The sequence below is a fragment of the Equus quagga genome, unplaced genomic scaffold (assembly GCF_021613505.1).
Source record: "Equus quagga isolate Etosha38 unplaced genomic scaffold, UCLA_HA_Equagga_1.0 73442_RagTag, whole genome shotgun sequence".
In the NCBI taxonomy this organism is placed as follows: domain Eukaryota; kingdom Metazoa; phylum Chordata; class Mammalia; order Perissodactyla; family Equidae; genus Equus; species Equus quagga.
Window position 1 is genome coordinate 10859548 of NW_025802777.1, and position 17650 is coordinate 10877197.

General features: G+C 45.8%; 1 protein-coding gene across 2 annotated transcripts in view; it reads right to left on the minus strand.

Annotated features, from left to right (window-relative positions):
• LOC124234220 (hormonally up-regulated neu tumor-associated kinase) overlaps positions 1–17650 on the minus strand; it is a 103465-nt gene that overhangs the window by 28014 nt on the left and 57801 nt on the right. For both annotated transcript variants that reach the window (XM_046651464.1, XM_046651465.1), the window contains exons 4-5: positions 17449–17584; positions 4813–4940 (exon numbers count right to left, since the gene is read on the minus strand). In XM_046651464.1, coding sequence (XP_046507420.1) covers positions 4813–4940; positions 17449–17584 — 264 coding nt within the window. The remainder of the gene's footprint in view (positions 1–4812; positions 4941–17448; positions 17585–17650) is intronic.

Sequence of the window (17650 nt, forward strand, 5' to 3'; positions counted from 1 at the left end):
CTGAGGTGTCGTGATGAAAAGATAAGCTGTCTGAAAAATGTGTAAGCCACGGAAGGCATTCACGACTCTGTGATGTACGAGCGCCAACAAGCAGAAAGACAAATTGTCTAGAAGCGAGAACTGGAAAGGTCCCAAGAGCTTAAGTTTTCAAACTACACGGGAGAGACGAGGAGCGATTCTTCGAAAGCATGCACAGTGGACTCGCCAGGGGTAATAATGCACTGTTTTAACTCAAATTTGGCAAAAATTCTTCCAACTTAATCTAAGAAAAAAAAAGCATACTACTACACAATAGACATGGAGATGTCGTTACGAATATGAGCGACAGAGTCATCAAATTAATAAAGATGTGTGAGTGAGACACTAAAACTGACACATTTTCAATTTGGACATTTCAAGTTTGATATTACTCAAACCATAAGGACAAGAGATAATACCCCCAAATCTAGGCAGAGGGGCATCTTATAGTAAATAAAATAAGGAAAGAGAGATAAGTAGCACAGTATAGTAGAAAAATCCAGGTTTGGGGGTCAGGCAGACATAAATTCAAAAACAGAGAAGCTATTTAATTTCACTGAGATTCAGTTTCCTCCCTGATAAATTGGGAATAATAGTACTTCCTTGCAGGGCTATTATGAGAACAAGAGAGAATATGAAAAGCACGCATACACGGCCCTTCGACAATTATGGCAGCTACTCTTGTTATTGGTAAGCTAGTATTTGTGGATGTAAACAACATGATATCATATGGTGTCATAAATGAATATGGGCCGGAAGCGAGAAGGGATAAACTGGGCGCGGTGCAAAGGGTTGGAGAAACGGGGCTGTCAGAAGGGGAGCAGCTGATCCCCAAACCGAAAGTCCTCCACTCTGGACCCTATTGCATCAGGCTAATTCCAACCCTGGGTAGTCGAATGAATCTGTGAGCTGCCTTCCCAGGCCACCCACTTTAACACGAGAGTCAGCAACCTAGATTCACCGAGCATCTATTATGTGCAAACACTATCCTTGACACCTAGCACAATGGGTTAAAGCCCTAGTTGAGAGAAATATTTATATATCCCAATAGAAAAAAAAATGTCCGGGGGAAGCAGTCCAGATTCCTTAATGTAAGACCAGATATAGAAATGCAATTCACGCTTGGTCATGCTTGACAAGTCAAGACAACAAAGTTTTGGAATGTGAAGATGTTTAACAAGCCCACACACAACTTAAGGCCAAAGTCAAAGCTGTCTGTCCAGAGCAGGAGCTATGCGAGGTTGGACCCAACCCCAGTGATGCTGAAATCACTTGGAACATTTCTAATATTTCTCCTCTGGAATTTCCTTTGGACTTTTTTTTACCATCTTCAGGTGTGCAACTTTTACTTCTTTAAGGGTAAATTTAATTTTCACAATCACAAAACATTGAGATCCCAGCCGACTAAGTGGGTAATAGTATTGGGGATAAAAACAAGGTACGGTTTAGAAGTAAAGAGACTGATTTCCTTATGTTTTCAATCGGCCGGCCCTTGCCCTGCTGCCTGACCGTGACGACGGCGGGCTGAACTGCCTGCTCGTCCTCCCACAGCCTGCGGCTCATGCTAATACTGTTCAACAGCTATTTCTGGCCTTCTGCCTTCCAGACATACAGCAGGACTGCACTTCCCCACTCCCTTGAGTCGGGGGAAGCCATATGACATGTTTTAGAACGTTGGGAGTTATGAGTGGAATGTTGGTGGGACATTTAGCTGCTGATGAGAGATCTTCTAGACATCTCTTTCCCTCTGCATGGACCAAACATGCTTGAAACAGTGGCTGCTCCAACAGTCTGGGACCCTGACTACTAGGATGGGCAGAACCCTTCGACCCTTGATCCAACTCTTTTTTTTTTTTTTAAAGATTGGCACCTGAGCTAAGAATTGTTGCCAATCTTTTCTTCTTCTTCTTCTCCCCAAAGCCCCCAGTACACAGCTGTATATTCTAGTTGTAGGTCCTTCTGGTTGTGCTATGTGGGACGCCACCTCAGCATGGCCTGATGGGTGGTGCCATGTCCGCACCCAGGATCCGAACCAGCAAAACCCTGGGCCGCTGAAGCAGAGCACATGAACTTAACCACTCAGCCACGGGGCTGGACCCCAATCCAACTCTTGATAGATATGTGGTTTAAATGAGAAATAAATCTGTTATCTTAAGCCGCTGAGATCTGGGGGCTATTTGTTATTGCAGCATAACCTGGCCTATCCTGACTGATACAATGAGAAGCAGTTCTCCAGCTCCTCAGGATCTCACTGGGATTCGAAGTGTCTGCCTTTTCCAGGCATGGGGGGTACAAACATCCTCCTAGCGTCCTTTGTTATGGCTGTTGAAGGCAAAACAGACTCTGAACTGTAAAGGAAACTTCAGAATCTCTCTGAAAGATGGCAATATTCATGACTATATAACCCTTAAAGAGACTTACCTTGAAAGATTGCATTTGTTTTTAAACATCAAATCTTATTTGTTACCACAATGAGATATCATTAGACTCCCATAGGAATGGCTAAAATAGAAAACCGTGACAGCAGCAAATGCCAGCAAGGATGCAGAGAAACTGGATCACTCCCACATGGCTAGTCGGGATGCCGAATGGTACAGCCACTCTGAACAAGAATGTGGCAGTTCCTTACAAAATTAAATATGTGCTTACTATATGGCCCCACAATTTCACTCATAGGCATTCATCCCAGAGAAATGAAAACATGTGCACACAAAAACCTGTACAAGAATATTAATAGCAGCTTTATTCATAATAGCCCAAAGCTGGAAACAAGCCAGTGTCCTTCCACTGCAAATGGTTAAACAAACTGTGGTATATCTATACTATGGAATACTACTCAGCAATAAAAACGAACAAAGAATAGATACATGCAACAATGTGGATGGATCTCAATGGAATTATGCTAAGTGAAAAAAGCTATTTACATACATATATATTTTTTTTTTTGGTCATTTGTCATTTTTGAAATGACAAAATTATAAAGATGGAGAACAGGTTATGGTTGCCGGGGGTTAGGGAGGTGGCAGGCAAGGAGACGGCTCTGGTTATAGAGGGACAGCACAAGAGATCCTGTCACAGAACTGTTCTGGATCTTGACTGTGGGAGTTGTCACATGAGTCTGCACCTACAATAAAATTTCATAAAACTAAAAACACACCAACACACACAAATGCATGTAAATCTGAATAAAGTCAATGGATTTTATCAATGTCAGTTTCCTGGGGGCGATATTATACTACAGTCATGCAAGATATGACCAATGGGGGAAACTGGGTGAAGGGTAGACGGTTCTTTCTGTATGTTTTCTTATAACCGCGTAAATCTACAATTACGCCACAATAAAAAGGTTTTTTAAAAATGTTATTTGTTAAAAAAAAAACATCTTTACTCTCTATCCCCTTATCCTGATTTATTTTCTTTTCTTTAGAGCACTAACACTACCAAACATCAGACATGTTTATTTATCTGTTTATTTTTTGCCTCCCCTGCTGATATGTAAGCTCTGTATGGGTAGAGACTATGTCTGTTTCATCTTCTGTCTTCTTGGCGCCTAGAACATTCCTAGCACATAGCTGCTACACAATACATATTCATGGAATAAGTGAAAACCTATGAAATATGGAATGAATGAATGAATGAATGAGCACTCCTCATAGTGCTCTGCAGCACTTTCAAAATTTCTGAAAGCTCTAAAACCTAGATATAACAATTTGTTCAACATTTTGTACATTTTCTAACTCCAAGCGTTACGGCTTTCAGTGCAGAAATATCTCCTTTATAATGAGAGCGCTGTAACTTATCTTTCCTAGTACACAATGCTTCCTTGCTTTCAGCCTACAGGGATTCAATCCTCCTTAGCAAAAGTGAAAGTAAGGACTGAGTTAGATAATGACATCCAAGAATGCCTTTCAGCCTGGAGTCCATTCGGCAAGCAGAAATTCAGGGTCAGCTTCACGGATGCTTTATAAACTCAAGAGAAAAATACATAATAGTAGTAAAATAAAAATGCTACATTTTAACCACGTTTCATCAGTTGAAACGAAATAATCACTTTTTGGGGGGGGGGGTCACAGGCCTTATCTCAGTGAAGTTGAGTTTAATCTAACGAGCCAATTAAATGATTGTCGAGGCCAGGAACTTGAAGTGAACTGTGAACCCAACAAAAGAACGAATTGTACTAGTTTACTGGGTCTGAAACCAAACCTTAATACGAGCTGTTTACTGAAATGTGAACCAGCTGAAGTTTGAGAGCGCCTTCCAAACACACCTGCGGATTCAGTCTCATCAAGTAACTGAACCTACATCTATTTAAAAGCTTTTGAAGAGGCTCAGAAACTCAAATTGCAAAACAAATCACAGACCGAACTTGCATTGAAACTAATATTTCTTTACAGTGAATTGACTAAGGAAGACACAATAGAAATGTGATTATAAACGCCCTTTTCAGAGTCAACAATATACTATGGTGAGTTTTTAAACAATCAAGCCTGCAATTATTTTTCTGATGGAGACTATAAGATCCTTTTGATATGTGTGTTCTGTGTAGAAGGAGGAAGTTAAGGGTTCAGAATTATAGCAGAAAAGGAAAGGACTGAAGTGAGATGAAGGGAGTGGCTGCTTAGAGACGAGAAACCCAACCACCTCAAGACTTAGCTTTAATCCTAGGGAGAGACCTACAATCATGGGGTAGCCCTAACACCATTGCTACAAAAACAAATACTGCTTCACAGCTGGATCCAAACTGCTTAGAGTGGAAGCCCTGAAACCCTGAATCCGCAGTGGCAGGAGCATTACCTGTAGAGAGCTGGGTGGGGAGAGGGTTCATTTCCTTGTCCACCATCTTCTGGTACAAAGCCCTCAGGCTAAAAGGCTCCACTGTGAAAGGCAGGGTCCCAGTCAACATGGCGTACATGTTCACACCTCTGAAAAGAGAGACACGGAAGCATGAGGACAAGGCCCCTTGGGAGGGCAAGACAAAGAGGGCACGGGCTTGGCGAATCTCCAGTCCTGTCACCTTCTTGCTGACCTCACGAGGCCTTCTTCACAGTCATCTCTCTAGAACCCTCAGCACCACGCTGAGCAAGAGTGAAAGACGTGGGTGAAAACACACTTGTGAAAACTTGGAGATAAGAGGAGTTCAAGAGCTTCAAGAACTACCTCCTAAAGATGGAAAACCTTGTACCTTCTTTCTGGAAGGAAGTCCAACCCAAATTATGTGAAAAATACTTGCGGTGGGGGGCTGTTAAGAACCTCAAATAAAAGTGGTCCTGCCATTATGGGATTTTCCAAGTACGGTTTACAAGGTGGAGGCTGGAGGAGGCCAGACCAAAAGATACAGGCAAGACCCTGCATGGGAGGGCAGGTCACAGTCTAACCAGCATGCCTGGTGACCGCTCAGCCCTTTGAAAAGAAAGTCTCACACCCAAAACTGGTGTCTTGCTCTTCTCTTGAATTCTGCTCGGCCTCTAACTAGAGAAATTCCTTGGAGGGGAGAGGGTCTCCTTCCCACTCTTATTCTTCCCATCATTATTTATTGTGAAATTCTGCCACCCAGCCCTGGCCCAATATCTCAGATGCGGTCAAAATACCTTCTGAATGGGCTTAACTGCTTATATCCAAAGCCAATCCCAGAAGAGCAACATCTTCTCAGAGGATTTTTATTTTCCTGATGTGCAAACCTAATATCATTTTGATGAGATTTCCTGATGGGGATGAAACGCCTGCCTGCCAAGAAGTCTCAAGTGCTCAAAAGCGCCTGAGGGAATAAGTTTTAAAAACAGGCAATAGGATTTCCAGTCAAAACAAATCCAAGGAGACTGATTGAAATTAAGACCCTCGGGGCCCAATTCCACTAAGACACCTCTGAATTACAGCGCTCCAGATCAAGACAGGTATGGCGCCCACGGGCTCAAGGCAGAAATCATTCTCAAATTGCAGACTTATGCCAAGACCTGGTTCCTGCTCTGTAACTCACAGTCGAGGTAGGGAGACAGATATAAACTTTCTTTCCACAAATACTTGCTGGCTGGCTCTCTGCCCCAGGCAGTGGTGTAGGTGCTGGTTGAGGTGAACCAGACAAGGACCCGCCATCTTGAATTTGAGGGGAGAGGGAGACAGACAATCAACAAGTAAACAAACAAATGAGTACAATCCTTTCGAGTGGTGATGAGAGCAGAGAGGGTAAGAAAATGCTGGACTGTTCTGCTTTTAACCACAGAGGAGTTCAATTAACGGAGAAAGAGGACTTAACAAGTACTGGAAGATGGGAGGCCCCTCAGGGTGGGTATATGTGTGTGAGCTTATCTGTCTGTGGCTGGATGTGAGGATGGGGAAGCTAAACTGCGTAGACCAAGAAATGGAGACAAGAATGAACCAGGCACACGCGGGGCCATTTAGAGCAGCTTTTCCCTGCGTGTGTTTAGTGGAACGAAGTGCCCAGGATGAGAAGAGATGTTTCGTGAATAAAAGTCTATGCCAAACAATTTGGGGGGGTAGTCGTCTGGTATTAAGTGGATTAAAGGGGCTCAGAATGGGGAGCAGAGACTGCGGCAGTAAATCCACACGTGGCTATTAAAGCATCACTGAGTGGGAGTGATGGTGTGCGATAGAAAGAGAAAGGGAGCGAAGCAATAGAGACATTGGAAGGGGATGTGCCAAGTGTTGAACTTGGAAAGCTGGACGAACAGTGGTAACAGTGACAGAATTGAGGAGCGGGAGAGGAGAGCCAGTCTGAGGGTGGAGGGAAGAAGTGTTAGGGGTGGTAACATGGTTGAGGACCTACGATGCAAGGCTGCCTTTTGGATATGGTAGAGCTAAACATCTTCGCTTTGGAGGATTTTTGGAGATTGATAAGAAGGCCCCCAAATCATAGAATTTTTGCATTCAAAGGGGTCTTGGACACATGGCTTTTATGGATGGAAGTCCCCTGGAACATCCACCAAGCTGTCGTTGGAGACCCCTCGAAGGCTAGCTGTTTCCAACCTCCCTACGGCAGCTCCTTCCATTCAGGGCAACTCTATGCATGAGGAGGGCCTTCTGGATACCAAGATGAAGTCTACGACTCCTACCCATTGGCTGTGGGACAAGACTGGTTGATTCTGTCCCTGCTCACCCATGTGCCTTAATCTCGGTTCTAACATTTACACCTAAAGCTGAGGAGCCTGGTACTTATACAATATTATTGTTTCCGCAGGTAAGTGTTTTATAATACCCCACCCACCCACGCAGTGTTTCTGGAAGTGAGGGACATGGACACATTCTCAGGGGTTCAGTGGTTCCACTTTGGATTTTCTTTTGATGTTACACTAAAACATTTTACAAAGCCTAACCAGGGGCATTGGACGCCTACCATAAAACCAGGCACACCCTCCATCGTACACACTCCATTTCAGTGCCTGCTTTGCATTTGTGTTCACCGGCACACAACTTTGGCCAAAATATGTCACTTTAATTGTCACAGGCTAATGAGAAAGGAGCAGAGGGGAACTCAATTTGTCAATGACGTTTCTGTGCTTATATCTGTGGAAAAGAAAGTCTCTTGATCTGAATAGTGTGGTGGTTCCCAGAGTGTGGTCCTCACACCCGCATCATCATATCACCTGAGAACTTGCTGGGAATGCATATTCTCAGGCCCCACCCAGACCTAGTGAATCAAGACACTCTGGGGATGGGGCCCCAAAATCTGCGTTTTCACAAGCCCTCCCAGTGCTTCGGATGCACAGTCCTGTTTGAAAGCCACTGGATGAATGAAAAATGGTGGGAGAGTTGAGTGATCCCAAGACGGGCCTGACCAGCTCCAAGAGCCGGCGCCCGACACGGAGCATGACACTCAGACTGTGCACGGAAATTCAGTTCTCACAAAACAGTAGCCGTGGCATGTAATTAACGTTTCCAATTTGAATTTTGGGGGGTTCTTTTAGTCTTGGTTATATTTAACTCGTAAATGAGTTTCGTTTTTTGATTTGTACAGAGCCATAAATAAAAGGAGTGTAATTTTACATTCATGCACATTAAGTAAATTTAAATAAAAATAACTTAAGTGAACACCAGGGGTACCAAGAATGTTCTTCCTCTACAAGAAGAGTGTACCATACTCAAATTGCTCTGACCTTTAAGATTTCCCTTTATCTTTAGGGGACATAGAGGTTCCTGTCACAGGTAGGGTGCATAAAAGTAGCGCAGAATGCTATAGAAGGTAGGATGTTTTGGTAACAGGAGGAGATCCAACTGAAGGAGTTGGGAGAACGGAATACCGGGTCAGTAGAGCAATTCTAAAACTTTTGTGAAAGTTTCTCTCTTCAAGGAGTCCTTGGGACATCAAACCGCTCGGCTCCTTGTCACCAACTGGCTTCAAAAGATGAGAAGAATCTCTTCCAGTCATTGCCTCTCTCCACTATCTGGCTGGGACCACAGATAAAAGTAAGAGAAGTGTGTCTTAAAGATTTTGCTGGTGAACCAGCACAGAATAGTCGGACCAGGATCAAACAAGTGGTTTTTATAATAACTGATTATTTTACCTAACTGGCTCCAGAATTTCTCTTGCAGAAGTTGATCATCCACAAAAACAGGGACAAATCCTTAAAGAGGACAGCTCTCTCCTCCAGGGTCTCTCATGTACAAAATGTGGATAATGGTACCCAGCTCTCAGTCGGTATGTAGGTCAAATGAACCAAACCAGAGAAAGGGCTGAATGCTGTGTGTGGCAAAAATTCAGTGCCTGATAAATACGACCTATTGTTGCTTCACAAAACTTTAAAAAACAGATAAAAAGCTACGATTATATTTGTATCCCACTGCCAAATAGCAATGGAAATCTACATTAAGAGTCATACAGTCCTAGGAGATTTTCTAAGAGAAACCAGAATGAGCATCTTAATTCTGCGCCCTCCGTTTTCATACATGTTTAATATTGGGATAAATAGAAATCCAGTCCCTTTGACATTTCAGAAGTCTGTGAGAATACCAAGGGAAAAATGTGGAATGCAGTTTATAAACCTCTGTAATCCCATAGAATTAGTAGGAGTTTCAAAACATGTTCAGAATTTCCTGATGTGTCTTTTGAAAGATGGCCAGGGGCTTTCTAGCTTCTCCATGGCGGTCATGGGGCCCTCAAGAATCACAGAGAGTTTTAAAGAAAGCGGGTAATGAGAGACTGGGACGAAGAAAGGCAACAAGTAAACATGATTTGGGTTTTTCCAAGCAGAAAGAAATAAGGGTCAGTTATCGCTGGGTGGAAGAAAACCCAAAGATACTGGCCCATGTGGAATACTCTGGCGTCAAAAGAGAAAGAAAAGTTGACACTGAAGGACAGCTGGAAGAAAAGGAGGTGGGGACCCATGAAATATAAATGTGGAATCTTCGGGATTATGTCAGGAGCCAAATGGTGGTCCTGATATTTAGTCCAATAACAAAAATATTCCCTGAAGGAAAAGCTGGGGTATCATCTGCCCCCCAAGAGAGGAAACACAGAGAGTTGCACCTCCCTGGAGAAGGCGGCCAGCAACTAACAAGACACAAGGGACAAAGCCACTGACAGAGCTTTGCTGGCAGGTGGAGGTCTGATGACTTGTTCTCAAGGGCTGGTGGGCGGGATCCTCAAAAACTGCTCAGTTTATACCAGAGAGCAGGTGACAGAACTTGCAGCTGACACACCTTGCTTCTGTGTGATTCTTCCAGAAAGAAACCGCCTCAGAAAAACAAAAAATAACTCTCTGCCTAAAAGCAATATCCTTCCATTTTTCAGTATCAACTTTCAATACAACTTCCAATTTAAGGTCTTGAAAGGAGAGTGGGAACTGATCCATCCATTTGGAAAATCTCAAACTTCACCACTGCTCCATTAAATGGTCTGTGTTCTGCAAGAAATTATCTTCTTTAAAATTTAAAAAAATTCTAAACTTTTTTTCTTTTTCCTTTCTTCCTTCCCCTCTTCCATCCTAAATGCACATGCTAGCTACCAAAAAAAAAAAAAGTCTTAGATTTTATAATTGAAAAATCTCAGAGGCTAAAGGAAGCTTCTCTCTTAAAAGTCAAAAGCATTCAACTACCCAAAAGGAGCCATGGGTCTCCTCTTCCCACCTCCTTCTCCTGCCATCCTTCATTTTGAGAGGGTCTGAACGGAGAGAAAATGCTAGCCTTCCATATTTGAGCTCCAGGAGTAGCTGCTCGTGTCTGGCAGTACTTTTACAAAACAGAGTCTGAGGGCCGGAACAAATTCTCCCACTCTCCCTCCTGAACGCCTATGTCTACGTGGGGATAGTAGGGCTGAAACAAGATGGCTCCCCTTGGCCAACTTATCTACCCAAAGCAACAGCACTGGGGACAGAGACGTTCTCACTATGTGAAAACAGATCCAGTGAGACTGAGATGGTGATTTGGGTATCTTCTGTGCAACTCTCCACTAGGCACCAGGTCTTCACACAAATGCTTCACCCATCCCAGGTGCCCCCATGGGAGCAAAGAGCAGCTTTGGTTGAAAAAATGTTGCACCCTCAATCCTTTGGGGACAGAACTCTCAACTTTCGCTTTCCTTACCCTTCAAGATTCACCGAAGTTTAAAGAGCATTGTAATATTCTGAAAATGAAGTTAATCTTGATTTTTAAAAAGTACGTCTGCATTAAATTTTCTAAATTAGCATATACCCCACCACTCTGATGAAAAGTCAGCAATAAAAAAGGTTCACTGTAGCAGAATGAACATTTTTGTTTTTATGTCTGAAATCTCAAAGTTCATTGGAGATAGAGATACAGATATTTCATTCACCTGGATTAAAGGAAAGAAGCAAATGATTTTAAAGATAGTCATATATGGTCCATGTATGAAAATAATGACAATTGAAAATAACAGAAAACACTCAAGCTGGAGTGTACCACTTTTCAACTCCATCGTTAATTCCTGATTCCCTAGAGGAGGAGGGTTCTGGGGGCCCCATTTGTGGGGAAGAGCTCTCTTTCCCAAGTTTCTTCGAATGACAAGCTGGTTTTCTTCCTACGTCACTCTCAGAAGTCTTGGGCAAAGGCCCTGTCTATCCATCAAAGTCCAAAACCTCTTGAGAGGGGAATTTGTTTTTGATTTTGGAAGTGAACTCTTCATTCTGTCATTGTTCCAGAACAATAAAAAGGGATGTTTTGTCATAACAGTGTCTGACCCAGGGAGAAAATTGGTTCCATTCTCACTCTCTTTTTAAACAGCCTTTTAAATTAAATTCTCTTCGGGTTTTCCATTTCCAATTCTGCCAGCAAAGTCATGGGCACCAAACGGAATCCTAACCAGCATCTCAGACACAACAACCCAAAGCCATGGAAAATTAATCTCGTAAAGAAGGTTCCTTTTTCTCCAAGATTAAGAGCCAGAGTAAATCAGATTTTTCACGCTTTCCGGGCTTCGCATATGCTGTTCCCTCTGCTTGGAGAGTTTCCCCTCCTCTTCTCCACCTGGAAAACTCCATCTCATCCCTCAGGAGCAGATTAAACTCTCCTCTGATGCCTTCTTGCATTGACCCAACGATGCAGCCTTGTATTTTCTCTGCACTGTGCCTGCTGACATGGTCTATTTGCTTACAGGTAAGACTAATGGGTAAGGAGCTGTCTTAATCAGCTTGGGCTGCCACCATAGATGAGGTGGCTCCGAGTTCTGGAGACTGGAGCCTGAGAGCAGGGTGCCAGCATGGTGAGGCTCTGGTGAGGGCTCTCTTCCTCGCTTGCAGACGGTCACCCTCTCACTTTGTCCTCTTGTGTCAGAGAGCGAGCAAGCTCTCTGTGGTCTCTTCTTATAAGGACACTAATCCCATCATGGAGGCTCCATCCTCATGATCTCCCAAAGACCCCGCCTTCAAATACCATCACACTGGAGGTCAGGGCTTCAAACTATGAAGCCGGTGGGGGAGGGGGGCCACAATCGAGTCCACAGCAGTAGATAAGTGTGTTAGATTGAAAAAAAAAAAAAAGAAAAAAAAAAGGCCACAAATTCCTTGCCACTGCTCCCATCAAGGGGTGGGATCTCTCTCCTCTTGACTTGACCATGTGACCTGCTTTGCCCAATGAGACATTAGCAAATGTGACACAGAGGCATCTTGAAAAATGCTTATGCACGTAGGGCTTGCCCTCTCTCACTCCAGAGGACTCTTCCACCACCATGTGAACGAAATTCTACATATTTTGTGGTTTCCTTTTGTTTCTGGGTTTCACGCAGCCAATAATTTATTACCTATAGGTGACAGCAATGGTGGAGAATTTGGTTTTCTTATCTGACCTTCTAGAGGTTGGGTGGCTCATGGAGGCTTACACTCTGTTGGGTAAGGAATGACCAAGAATTCAGTTAGTCTATTTCATCTGTCTGTTACTGAACTTGATTCAATAAGGGAATTATTTCATGCTTACTGGGATGGAGAATGGCTCTTGGGATCTGGAATGGTGAGTTTTTACTCAGTAGTTTACTTTTGACCTTTCCTGAGATTTCAGAGCTTAAACAACAGAAATTTCTTCTCTTACAGTTCTGGAGGCTCGACATCCAAGATGAAGGTGTCAGCAGGGTTGGTTCTCTCTGAGGCTGAGAGGGAGAATCTGTTCCATGTCTCTCTCTGAGCTTCTGGTGGTTGCTGGCAATCTTGGCATTCCTTGGCTTGTAGAAGCATCTCCCTGATCTCTGCCTTCATCCTTAGACAGCGTCCTCCCTATGTCTCTCTGTGTCCAAATTTCCCCCTTTTACTAAGACCCCAGTCATATTTGATTTTATGACCTCGTTCTAACTTGATTACCTCTGTAAAGGCCCCATCTCCAATAAGGTCACATTCTGCGGTCCTGGGGGTTAGGACTCCAACACATCTTTGGGAAGGGAACACAAATCAATCCACAACATTTTGTTACCCTCCTGCTTACAATTTTCCAATGGCCTCTCACTACCCTTAAGGGAAAATCCAAACCCCTCCCCACACCCCCCACCCGACGGCCTTCACACATCCTGTCCCTCTGCCTCGAGCCTTCCTCCCTGACTTCTTTGTCTTCCCACAGCTGATGCCTTCTCACCCTTAGGGTTTGGCTTTGAGGTCTTCTCCTCAAGTGGTCACCCCCATCTTCATCCTCTGCATCCCGCCCACTTGTCCACAGCAGTTACCACCCTCAGTTTATAGTTTTTCAAGAAATTGTCTGTCTGTCCCACTAGAACATAAACCCTCCAGAAGAAGGAAAACAGCAGAAGCCTAGAGGGTGAAAATTAAAGGCAGACCCTAGAGTCAAACCACCCAGGTCAAACCCTGAGTCTGTCATGCACTAGCTGTGTTATTTGGGCAAGTGCCTAAGTCTCTTTGTGCCTCAGTTTCCCCATCTGTAAGGTGGGATAACAGCATTCCCGTGAAAGGCTGTTAGGCAGATGTGATGAGCTGACAAATGCAAAGCCCTTAGAACACTGCTCGTCACTCAGCCGGAGGCATGTGGGGGTTAACAACGATTGTTACAGGAGCGGGAGCCGCCTCACTGCTCTGCTCACCATCGTGCACGCAGAACTCGGCACAGCGCCTGGCTCCACAAATATTTGCCGAATGAACAATCTCTGGTAAGCCATAGGCTGCTCCCATAGCTTCCTTTTGTTTTTTAAGCTTTATCAACAGCTTCTAAAAAGGGCCTAATTGATGCCATCCCTGTGAATTAGGCGAGGGTCGCGTGGCCTCATCCCCTAGGGAATGTTCCAGAGAGTCAGCTAACACAGACTTGCTCCAGGGTCCCACATGGGCCTCCAGAGCAACGCCACAATCAATGGGAAGCCCAGGGTCTACATGGTGCGTTACCATTTATCAAAGTCTTTCTCATACAATACTTCATGGCACCAGGACTAAGAATGAGGCCTGATTAGAGCTTTTCAGAAGACCTGCAGCTGCATATCACTTCTTGGAAAAAAAAAAAAAATGCAATTAAGTGGAGGTTAGCAAAGAAATGTCCAGCTGCCGCAGACAGCCCAACCACGCGAGCGGCCAGGGAAGAGGGAAGTGAGCGTCCGAGCACCCTGGTCTTAGGTCATCTCCATCCTGCCTGCAGCTTCCCCTCCACCTTCTCTCCTTCGATGCCACCATGACTTATCGTTAACGGAGAGGGACACAGCTGTGGCAATGGACCAGGACCCTTCGTTTTAACCACAGGGCCCTGAAACTGAGATATGGAGCATTTGTGGTCACTAAATGTGGATTCCTTTCCCAAGTCAAGGGACTTGGCAGAAAGGCCAGAGCAAAGTCTGAGCTTAAACCTGACCCTCAGATGTGCTGCCCTTTGCAGCCTGTGCTTTTCCGTCCCCTTCATATTTCCCAGACAAAATGATCGGTTCTATCCTACCCTCAGCATGAGGGGACAACAGGTCCCATTTCACTTACAAGGGCCAGGAGCTCTCCCACACCTCTGACAACCCACAAGGCTCCTTCTTTCTACCCACAGTCCTAGACTTTGAGGAGATGCCTGCTTCGCCAGTCATGACTGGAAAAGTCCCCTGTCACAGGCTGAGCCTCATCACCATGACAACCGGTGACACCACCATATCATCCAGCACCCTCGAGAGCAGGACCTCAGGAGCAAACTGTCACCTCTCTCCAACCTACCGACTTCTCCTTCTCTTTGGCCACTACGTCTCCCACCCCCTTCCCTGTCACCACAGTCACACGACACCCCTGAATCTCCTGGTCTCTCTGGCTCCCCATTCTCCACAGCCTTTTTTTGTTTTTTGGGGACAAATTGTCCCTTTCATAGCTTTCCATTTAGCACAAATGAGTTCCCTAACTGTTAAGGAAAGAAGGTGATTAGTGACTCAAACATTCATATTCACCCATTAATAAATATTTATGGAGGGCAGATTATGTGCCAGACACTTATGAGAACTCTTCAGTGTCGGAAAGGACCAAGAACGGATTTCACCTCATGTACTGACTCTGATCCATTGGTAGTGGCTTCCCAGACGGCTGTGTTGAGAAGGAGTCTGAGGCCCTAGTGGGCACAGTGTAAAGAGTCTGTGGTTAGCAACCCTGGCCAAGCCACCCAGGGTACCTCAAAGAGAAGGCATCCTCTGGCCACTGTCTCCTGCTCCCATCCCCACCCACTCTGGGCAGCTCCCGACCCGCCTCAGGGAGTCAGCAGCAGACCACACACATGCAGCCTTGGTCACACCTCCTCTTGAGAGGTAGGAAAAGTAACCAGGAGAGTGCAAAGCACAGCTCCGCCCCTCACAAGCTGTGTGCGCCTCCGGGCTACGCTAACCACTGGGCCTCTCTCCTGTCTGGGTAAAGTGGGGGCGGAGAGATGCACCCCCTAGGCTGTCCTGAGAATCAGAGGCGATAATTAACTCCGAGCACACAGCCCTCCACAGCCCTCCGCTCAGGAATGGAAGCAGATTCCTGACTAACTGGTTTCACTCCCTGTCTGACCGGCCAAGCCTGGGTTCCAGGGAGAGCTGGCCCTTTCTGAAAGGTTCAGGGAATTCTGTAGCCCTCAGAATCTCATTCTGGTCTCTGGTTCCTCTCAATCTCCAACCAGAACTTCCTGAATTTCTCTCACTTCTAGACCCTGGCACTGGGTTGCGGTCCTCTGCCGACTGTAGTCCCCGACCCTCTAGCTTCTGTTCACCAGGGAGAAGTGCCTGTCCTTTCCTTCCACCCTCCTCCCCTCTTTCTCTTCCCTCCTTCCTCTCTCTCTCCTCTCTTGCCTTTCTCCCTTCCATCCTCCCTCTCTAGACCAGGCTCCGTGCCAGGTGCTCAGGAATCTTTGGAGCAAGCCAGGGGGTCCCTTTCCCTCGGCCTGCAGTCCAGGGGGTTCTGGCAGGTGAGCAATGACCACAGGGCGAAAGCCAGGGGAGCAGAGAGAGGCACTAGAGGAGACACTGGTGGCCTCAAAGCCAGCCCACAGGAGACAGGTAGGCTGCCCGGAGGAAGTGGCATCCAACAAATAAGAGGGAAAGAAAAAGGGTCCAGAAGCAGGAAAAAGAGTTCCCAGCAGAAGGAATTGTGCATGCAAAGGTAGGAATCCAGGGGAAGGCAGGCTGCGTTCAAGGGGCAGCAAACAGTGCAAAGTTAGCTGGTGGGTTGGGGCAGAGGGCAGGGCCAAGCAAGGGCCCCAACTAAGCCATGTTCAAAAATCAGTACTTTATCTTGAGAGCCTGGAAGTCTGTCTGGTTCAAATCCCACCTCCACCACTTAGTAGCTCCGTGACTTTGGGAAACTTTATTAACTTCTCTGGTGATTGGTTCCTTCTTCCATACAGTGGAGATAATAGACGGTAACAGTTCCACTGGGTTACCACGACAATTAAATGACACAGTGCCTGCTGTACAGGAAGCATCCAGCAAACATCAGCTTTTCTCCAACCTGGACAAGGGGAGTGTAGTGAAGATGGAGAAAAGTAGGGGAAATCCAGAAACGTTTTGCATCAATACACACTTAGCCCTTCTCATCTCTAGCTTCTGTATCTTAATCAGGAGCCCAGTCTCTGTGCATCTAGAGCCCATTTCCCAATGGCAAGGAATGTGGTCCCTACCCAGGAATCCAGGACTCTACAGGGCTGCCTGGACCATTCACATATGGTAATGAGGGCCTCACTCACCATGGGGAACCAGGAGGGACCTAGATTTAGTAATGAGGGCCCCTGCAGCCACCCGTGACTCATTCCTTCAACTATTGATTGAGTTTTCCCCTCATGGTGCCCACTGTGCTAGGCACTGGTGAAGCAGACCAATAAGGTCCCCACCCTCATCCAGCATCCTTTCCTACTGGGGAGACAGAGAATAAATGGATTAACAAACAAGAAAATGACAGGCCATGACAAGTGCTAGAGAGGAAATTAAAAGGGTGAGGAGACAGAGTCATGGGGATCCCTTCCGACAGGGAACTCAGAAATGGTCTCTGCGACGGAGACATGGGGTCAACGCTGGAATGTGGGAATGGAAAGGCCATTGGAAGAGCTGGAAAATGGCGTTCCAGGCAAAGGAAAGGGCGAGTGCAGACCCCAGGTGTGGGAAAGACGAAGCAGAGGCCACGCTATGTGAAGAATTGCGAGCAGAGGGTGGGCTAGGAAGCGAAGAGCCAGGAGCGGTGGGCAGAAGCAAGGTGCGGGAGGAGCACAGCTGAGCATGCAGGCTGAGCTTTATCCACACGCGGATGGAGAGCTACGGCAGGATTTTAAGCGGCGGAAGGACGTGCACAATCCACGAAACCACACATGGGTTCTGCGCGTGCTGGGCTCTGTTTTCTTGTCTCCCAGACCCTAAATGAATTTTGGTAAAGCCCTCTCTGGCAGTTTGTGGGGAAAAGACCAGAAGGAACAGAGGTGGACGGAGTCACTGAATACACATCTTAAAGCCTATAACATAATACATTCTCATCAATTACTCAAATGTTATTTCATAAGAAAGGGACAGCGAGACAGCAGGAAGGAGCATTCACTTGGATAAGCTCAACAACTCACATGGACCAGACATCGATTTTGGGGCCATATTTCTTCCTGGCAAGAAGTTCAGGCGCGGCGTAGGCGGGGCTGCCACACTGCGTGCTGAACGGGTCGGAGTGGCCCAGGATCCCCGCGCAGTTGCTCAAACCGAAGTCTGCAAAGAGGGGAGGACAAAACCGGCTCCGAATTAGAAAACTGTGGAAATGAAGAAGAAGAGGGG